General features: G+C 38.3%; 1 protein-coding gene across 1 annotated transcript in view; it reads left to right on the forward strand.

The window, feature by feature from the left end:
* LOC145685089 (PITH domain-containing protein GA19395) overlaps positions 1–6388 on the forward strand; it is a 32661-nt gene extending 26273 nt beyond the window's left edge. The window contains exons 4-5 of the mRNA XM_081757434.1: positions 1877–1981; positions 5846–6388. Of these exons, the coding sequence (XP_081613560.1) occupies positions 1877–1981; positions 5846–6056 (316 nt within the window). The 3' untranslated portion in view covers positions 6057–6388. The remainder of the gene's footprint in view (positions 1–1876; positions 1982–5845) is intronic.
* The last annotated feature ends 3228 nt before the right edge of the window (positions 6389–9616 follow it).

The following is a 9616-nucleotide window of genomic DNA, read 5'->3' on the forward strand; positions in this document are numbered from 1 at the left end:
TACAATCATTATCATAAAATAAAATATGACCAAAAATATGAAACCTATTTCCTTAACTTTCCTACTGAATTTCATAGAAAAGTATTAGGCGAAGTCAGCAGGGGCCATATATTGTTTCTAGCCCTGGGCCTCCAGATGGGTTAATCCGGTCCTGATGGATAGTGCGATTGTAGCTGCACGAGTGCATACTGTCATTATCCGATATTCGATATAAACCTGTACATTCACATCAGATTATAAATATTTTCCTTGATCAATTTAGAAAGGCCACTATTTGCTAGAAAAAGATAAGTATAGCGCACTAAAGAACAATATCTAATGTCTGAGCTCAGTTCATGAATAAGGAAGGTCGTTTATTATTATATTCTATCATTTTGATGTTATCTGCTTTGTATGTTAATATGAGATATCAATGTGTTCATTTCTAATTTCGAAAGCTCCAATACAGTAATACTCAATTTTATTCATTGTACATGATTTCCATTACAATAGTATATACATGTCCTTGCGTGGTAATTAAGTAACTTATTTTACATATTGTAGTGCGTCTTATAATCAGTTCTTTACATTGGATGTTCACACTTGTCTTGATATACTAGCCGTCAAGGGGGAATATTCAGGGGACTGCTCCTTCATTTGAGGTTGGCTGGAATATTGAGACAGTAAGATAGATAGATAGATAGAGAGATTAATATCGTTTCTTATTCATGCCGTGTTTACTACCCTAAATACATGAAGAATCACAAGTGAGCGGTAGCAGTTGTCACACGACGTTCTCCCTTCTTTGAACTGTCGCACCTATGAACGCACATTAGACACATTCATGACACAATCATCTCATGTCTCACTCAAGTGACGATGAATTTCAAGCGGTGTTACACCATGCAAATGGATAAAACGACGAGTATCGTAAGTATCAAAAACAGTCATCATTCTCACTGCTGCAGCTAGAGTTCTGTGTGCCATTCGGTGTTGCCATCTCTATCACGCATTGACAACAAATGTTAAAATAAACAGCACGTTTCTATCTGCTGTCAGTCCTAAGAAAAAATGGAGGTGTTATAATTTGAATGCACCTCGTACATATTGAAAACAAGGAGAGAAAACAAAAGAAATCTACCGTGGATGTTGAGATTATGCAGATCTAGTCTGGCAACATTATAGCAGATCGTCCCGCATTGTGTGATTGAGTTCTGCACTCAGTTGTGCCACATTAATTGTACTGCATGTTCAATATTGCTAACTCACAAAAATTACATGTTGCAATACGAAGGTGTTTTCTTTATTTTAATAGCTTTCTGTAAATCAGTTTCGTGAAAGAATTTACACTTTCTTTCTGATAAGATATTAGAAAACAAACTACAAAAGTTGATTTTCATAAGTTTACAGTTAGATTAGAAGAAATTGGGCGTGCATTAGGTAATTCTATATTGTACATAATGTTAGTGTCTAATATGTTATGGGGAAAATTTATGAAAGTGGAAAAAAAGAAAGAATGAACTTCTCAGCAAATATATAAAAAATAAATGGTGATTTATTCTAGATTTAAATCTTGAAATCTGAAAATACACAATTCTGTATTTCGATTAATCAATTTTTCAGTAAAATATCTTCATTGTTTACGTAAAGTCTCAAATGCCTAAATAATTAGCAATTTCGTGTTTGATGGGGATTCTGGTCCGGTGCCCGGAGGTTAAAAGAAACTCAAAAGAACAAAAAATTAGTCTTTGTTGGCGTGAAATAAAACTGAAAGGTAAAGAGGTAAAGCTGGAAGAAAGCCTACATTTCCATCGGTCTTTTTTGTTTTCTTTTGTTTAGATTAATCACGAAATCTCTACGTTGATTTTACATTGTGAGCTTAATTTATTTGTTTCAGGTTCAAAAATAGGCCTCATATGACATTTGACGATGCTAGAACGAAAGCTGACCAGGAATTTGAGTTACATCCAGATCCACAGGGATTGTTAGAATATTCAACAAAGTAAGAAAACAATTATTGATGTTCTTTTTTGGGGGAAAGCCACGATTTTACTTTTTAGTCTTTCACAAGGGCATCCAGTAAATATCCGAACTGATTTAATTTCTAAACATCTATGAAAGATGAACTGAAGTTATCTGTACTTTTTATTTTTTTTCAATGTAGTCTCCCACTACAGTAACAAACTGTACTTTCATTTTTACTATAAGGTTTACCTATGCTTTGCAGTGTTTGCAGTTCATTTTACTCTTCTATTTTTTAAATACGCGACATATGAAATAGCACCCGACTCTTTAGCATAAATAAATCTAGGTACTTAATCGCTCAACGCCCTCAATACTGGAGACTTTCTAAGCTGTTTAATATGATGCACTCAGTTCTAAGATAGCTTATTAATCCAAAAATTCTGTACATCTTTTTTCGTTTTATATAGGGTGTCCGAGAAGTCCCGAAACCCTTAGGTTTGATCATCGCAAAGAACAATGCAACTAGGTTTAGTTGTGGTATTGGTAACACTATTTTCATGGCCACAGACAGCACTGTTTGATATTCGTGCGTTCTAGATCACATGGAACATTTCAGTTGTGAGTCATGTTTTTTGTTGAGAGGTTGCAGTTACACAGTTAAGGAACGGTTAGTTGCATGTGTGTGTGGGTGCACGAACGACCACACATAGTGCAAACAAAGACACAGGTACAATGACTGCGTTTAGAGATCGCGTTGGCAAAGACCCACCTCCTAAAACAGCTTTACTTGATTGGGAGAAAAGTGCGTTTGCTTCAGAATGTGTCGCAGATAGGTCACGTAGGGAACGTAAGAAGACGTATGAGGAAGCATGTACTGCTGTCGCTCTGTCAGTTGTAATGTCTCCAACTAAATAGCTTCGCAAAAGAGCAGCTGAACTGAATATACCGTATTCAACAATGCATGAGCATACTAGAAAAAGATTTTCGTATGAAAGCATTAGAACTCCCTCATGAGTATATGGATAGCGTACGCGCCTTTGATGCGGCAGACCCAGGTTCAATTACCGCGGGAGCTTATGTAGTTTGGATTTTACGTTAAACTATAGGTCCACATTTTATATAGTCTCGTTGCTGAAAGAGACGTTAAACTTCAGTTCAACCAACTAACGTAAGCATTCAGACCGATGTGTGTGAATGAATTATCTAATAACGACATGGAACAGCTGTGTCTCACTCACGAGTGTTATTTTTCAGATGAATGTGCGATATATCGAGTTCAAATAGAAGAAATGTGGTTTTCCAATTTAAGAAAAATCCTCATTGTGTAAGAGTTTGAATGAAACCCGCCTCATGTTAACGATATGAGCCGGGATAAAATTACAATACTTTTTAAACTTTTTTTTTTAACGAATGCCGGTATATGAGCATTCTTATTTACACGTATTGCAAACGTGGTTAATACTTAGCTGCAAGAGAAGGAAATAATGAGTCGTGTGTGAGTAATAGCAGGACAGGGCTTCCCCGCAATTTGCTCTTCGGGTCATGACTTCCTTCATGAACAATTCCCAGGCTGTTGAATTGGGCGTGGTTCCCCAACATCTCCATCCCCATTGAAATGGCCCCACGAAACCCAGACCTTACAACACCAAACAACTCACTGTGGGAAATAATGAAGTCATGTCTCTCATCGTCGGTACAAGACAGATGACGAATTCTGCGAAAGTGTGGAGGAAGCCTTTCCAACGATAACTCCTTAGATACTCCGCAACATGTCAAGGACATGGAGACGCATACATCGTGTGTACAGCACGATAGAGCACTTGCAGGTCCACTGGATACATAGTTGGTACAGATGGTGATCAGAAAAATGGAAACACCTGAACGAAATTGCAACTTACCAGATTAATATGGTGTCGGGCCACCTTTCGCCTTCAGAACAGCCTTGATGCAACGTGGGATGGAGGCATAGAGGTCGTAAATGATAGCAAGTGGAATTTTACACCATTCCTCGTGCAGGGCATCGGCCAGTTCTGTGAGAGAGGATGGAGGTAGAAATCGTCGCCGGAGTCGTGTTTCCAAGACGGACCACAGATGTTCAATTATGTTGAGATCTGGGGATTGGGCGGGCCAGAGGAGGTGTTGAACTTCATCCCGATGTTCCTCAAACTACGCTGAAACAACGACAGCTGTGTGAATGGGTGCATTATCATCCTGGAAGATGGCGTTATTATCCGGGAACAACATCCGGACCATAGGATGCAAGTGGTCTCCTAAAATTGCGACATAATCGTTGGCAGTGATTCGACCGCTAAGTGTGACCACAGGACCCAATGAAAACCATGATATGGCGGCCCACAGCATCACCGAGCCGCCTCCGTGTTTCACAGTTGGGCGGAGACACTGCAAATCATAAGCTTCTTTGGGCGTTCTCTACACATAAACACGGCCCGTGGTTGGGAATAGGGTGAAGGATGACTCATCCGACCATATCACACGTTTCTAGTCCTCAACGGTCCAAGTTGCATGGTCGCGGCACCATTTGCGGCGTGCGAAAGCGTTATGGTCCCTGATGAGCGGTTTGGCCCGTGCAACACGACCCCGTAAGTTCATGTTATGTAATTCGCGGCGGACTGTGATTGTCGAAACAGGGTGGGGCAGGTGCTGATTGAGTTCCTCCGTCACTTGCTCCGCAGTGGCACGACGGTTCTGCGTGACAATGCGCTTTAATACCCGGCGTGACCTGTCACTCATGATTTTCTTCCGCCCACTGTTCCGCTTCCCCGATGTGATTTTCCCGTGTGTTGTGTAGGCCGTCATCACCTTCGACACTGTCCCACGCGACACACCTAACACAGTAGCCACTGCCGTCACACTCACTCCACATAACCGCGCACCAACAATTTGCTCTCTTTGAAAATCTGAGAGGTCTCCCATTTTACACTACCTCCGTCTGCTACAGCCACTGGACACTGCTGTTCCACTGGGCCTGACGTAGTATGGAGACCGACCTAACACACCACCACCAACGGTCCGGCGCTGCGAGCACCACGACACCACTGCCAACCTATACATCTGACGTGTTGCCAACTACAGGTGTTTCCATTTTTCTTATCACCATCTGTATATGTAGGTACTCGACTATAATATGTACTAAATAAACAAACTAAAACTATAATGTCATTACTCTCTGTGATATGCAAACTTATGGTATGGGACTTCTCGGACACACTATATTATTGTTTAATTTTTGTTACATACGAGGAGCGTCCAATAAGTTATCTACGTAGACAGGAAAGGAGAGGCGGAACGTAATGACGTCTGACACGTGCGCCAAGGCTACTGTGGGGAACCCCGCTGCGCAATTTGAGGTCAGTGGGAGCAACGCAGTGGCTGTGAGCAGAGTGTTTGTGTTATTCCGCATAGCTGTCCCAAGACTTGTTGGACTTCTTTGAGGAGGAACAGGACAAATTACTTTCTCAACTGGTGGCAGGGGACAAAACATGGATCCACGATTGGGATTCTGAGAACAAGAAAGAGTCCATGCAGTGGAAACACAACGATTTTCCACCCCGAAGAAGTTCCGTACACAGTCTTCCAGTGTTTCTCAGTGGTTTGCAGGCCATGTCAAAGACTATTTCTTATCTGGGATTTATTCGCTGCCCATTAAGTGGCGACGGTGCAAACCTCCATGGTGACTACATCGAAAAACAGTGATGAGCAGGTGAGCTTATCTGCATTCCTTCCTGTCTAAGTAGATAACTTATTGGACTCCCCTCATATTACAGTGAAGGTTAACCTTAAGCTGTATTTGGAATTTTACTAAGTTCCATAAAATGTATTTTAATAGTGATATGCGCACATTTATTTGATAATTTTGGTATCTTTCATATATATTTTTCAGAGTTGTCACTTTTTCATCCGTGTATCATCTTAGTATCCATTTTCCAGCGAGCAGAGGAGGAGACACGACAAAAGTCTACTATATTGGTTTACGAGGTGAATATTCAGAAGGGCATAGGCATGGCGTAACAATATGCACTTACGAAGCTCGACCAAATATATCGGATCACAAAACAAACCTTATGGACAATGTATCTCATGAGATACAATAATGTATTGCAAAAGAACAAAGGGGGAAAAATAACTTATATCCAGTGCAGTGAATGTTCGGGTGTACCAAATGAGGTAAAGGATAATTTGTATAAAATGGTTGAATACTTTTATAAATGGATTATGTGTATATTTATTTTATACATAAAAATGCATTTAATTTCTACTTTCAAAGAGTTGTTATCTAAATGCATTGAATGTAAATCGTGAGATGGTAATAGACTGATATTTACAGCAACAAAAGAGCAATTATTGGTTTTTAAGACTGAAGGAGTATTGGATACGACTGTTGTTGATGGAAACAAGTTGAAACAATAAACATATGACTTATGGATTTTACTTCTTTTATTATAATTACTACTGCTTTTAAATAGCCTCCGTGTTAACAGACTCCTATTTCAACGTATATGTAAACATGACTTAAAAGTTCCATTTGTCTTTTCTTCTCATTCACCAAGTTTTCGGTTTCTTACCCTACTTTCCACCATCCGAAAGTTCAAGGTCGAAATTATGAAAGGTGATGATATCTGTTTTTGAGATCCCAAAGAAATCATTTTGGAACAAGGAAGAAAGAAAGAAATCACGACACATTATTTTGAAAACTTAATTGAAAATAATGCAATATAATAATAATAATAAAAACACGACGTGGAATGTCGGCCAGTGTGGTGCTTTTCCATTGCGATAATGCTCCTACCCACACCTTATAAAGTTAAATGGCTATGAAGCAGATTTTGAATGTGTCCCATATCCACTCTGTTCTCCCAGTAATTACCATTTGTTCCGAATCATAAAGACCTTTGTGGAAGATATTTTGAGAATGACTTGAAAATAATTGATGCTGTACATATTTTGTCAGAGAATCAACTACAATCAATATTTTTCTGAGTTTGAAGCATTTGAAGCCCGTTTAGAAGACTTCAGTATTGCGTAAGACAAGTTAAAACGTGATACGGGTTTCGTATTGCTTACTGGTTCATCTTACGTTAGGGCTGAAGTGACAATCCAATGAGGAGCCTTTTCCAAATATTCCTTACACTCAGAAAAGTGCATACCTTCAAACGGCGTTTCTTGCTCGTCGGTGTCAACTCATGTGGCACCCATGAGTCCAACGTTTTCACCTTATTGATTGCACGGAGCTGCCGAATGACAGTATTCTGGTGCATGCTAGCTCATCTGGAGTGGAACGAACAGTTTTCCGAAGGTCTGCTTCGACCATATTCCTGAGGAGCTCACCCGAACATGATTAGTCGGTGTCCACAGGGATTATTTTCCAGTATTGTGTTACCACATAGAAATTTAACAAACCAACAGCGAATGGTGCGTTCGTTCACCATTTCTGGCCTAAATGCACTGTTAATGTTTCTTGCAGCGTGCTGTGCAGAATGTCAAGGTTTGAATTTGCGAAGAAAAATCACTCGTAATTGTGTATTCTCCATCTTATACTGTCATACGACCCTATTCAACAACACACTGCTTCCTGATTGTCGGCGTACCCTAACCTGTTTGCTGGACGTACAGCTTGTGATGCTAGGCATAAGTGATCTTAGTCCATTCTTGTGTTGTGTTGTTGAGGTGAGCTTCTTACCAGACATCAAAAAAGATATTTCATTCGTACCAACCCAATATCTTTTGTTTTAAAGGAACTTAACCTTGATATTTAACGACTTTCGGATATAATAATAATAACTAACTAACTCTATGATCTATGGAACCCGGAGGTTCAATGCCGCGTTCAAAAAGCTCTCCATTGACATCTATCATTAGCCAACTGGATCCAGTTTCTACTTTGTATCCTATTTGTGCGAGACCCATCTTAATATTGTCCTCTCATCTGTGCCTAGGTCTTCCGAATGGTCGTTTTCCGATTGGTCTTCCAGTTAAGACTGAAAGCGTTCCTACTTTCTTCCATCACGGCTACATGACTTGCCCAACTGAGCCTTCTAGATTTCATGACCCTAACAATGTTTGGTAAACGGTATAAATTATGTAATGCCTTGTTATAAAGTTCCCACCATTTTCTATTCCCGTTCCTCTTGGCTCCGGATATTCGTCTCAGGATCTTGTTCTCAAATACTTTCAGTCTACGTTCTTCCCTTAGAGTAAGCGACCATGTTTCGCAACCATACAGAACAGCAGACATGATTATTGTTTTATATATTTTATAATAACAACTAAGGTATTCAAATACATGAATACGTATTTTCAGATATAGCAACATATACATATATATATATACATACTGATGCGTTTTAAAAATATTTATTTCTGAAAACGCAATTACAAAATTAACCACAATAAATAAATGATACAATTACATTGCAAACATTCAACACACAGAGAAAAAAAAAAACTACGTAATATATATACAGACACTAACAAAACACAAAAGAATACATTAATGTATTGTATTTACTGTAAACACTTCGAGAAAACAGTAAAGTATAACTAAGTTATACGCGTATACTGTGTGTCTTTCATAGAATATTGCTTTCGGGTCTTTATATTTGTTATGCGACTTATGTCCAAAAGTAAAATTTCCATTTTCTTTTAAATGGAATTTTTTTGGTAAACTCATCCATCCATATATAAAATGCCATTTATATTTGTTTTTAACAATGGAGGCACTTCTAGAGAAATAAATTCACAAAATAGTTGACTATATTATCTTTCTTTCTAAAAAAATGTCGCCGTTTCCAGTCTTGTTCTAGATACTAAAAGAAAATGGATCCAATTACTTAATGTAATTACGATTAATAAAAAGATAATACTTGCACATTCTTCCAACGATCTGGATTTTCTTTGGACTGTATTGTTACATATTACCTATAGGAAGAATCAATCATGTTGATTTTACTTCCTGTAACAACATAGGATTGAAATATTCGAACTTGTGTTGAGCATGAACTGATAAAAGCAATCTTGATGTAAAGAAAGAAGATTCGGTTTTGAAGTCCTAACGTTTAAAACAGCAATCTTTGAATTGCTTTGTGACGTAATTGAATCTATCATAACTTATTTTAGGAAGTACAACATCGAGATGTTGCGACTAACATTTTGAAATATTTCAACGAACTTTTGTCTTTTTCCAATCGTATAATAGTTCTTGGCATAATACATTTTACTATATTTAAACTCTGGTGAGGGTCTGTCCCCGTTCAGTTTGTCATATACTCAGCACATCGCCCCTTCCTATTCAAGGTTTGCTCATTTGAGTGACTTCATTATTCTAGTGAGCAAAGATTATTATACAACAATATAGGTATATGCAAAAATATATGTTATTTTAAAGCACGTATATATATAGAAAGAATTATATAAAATGTAGCTTGCCCCAAGCTATATCACATAATGGTACTAAGACCAGCCCACTACAAATTTAGAATCGCACTTAGCATTTTGTCTTATCAAATAGGAAAAGAATTGGTGTACCAGTTTGCTTCAGTTGTTATACATTGAGAGTTACGATGTTTAAGGTATGGTGCAAAGACCAAATTGAAACAAATGTATGATAATAAACTTGTGAGAAAGGTATGGTTTTGTACTGTGTGCAAAATTCTGG

Source organism: Thermobia domestica, chromosome 1 (genome assembly GCF_964235325.1).
Source record: "Thermobia domestica chromosome 1, izTheDome1.hap1.1, whole genome shotgun sequence".
In the NCBI taxonomy this organism is placed as follows: domain Eukaryota; kingdom Metazoa; phylum Arthropoda; class Insecta; order Zygentoma; family Lepismatidae; genus Thermobia; species Thermobia domestica.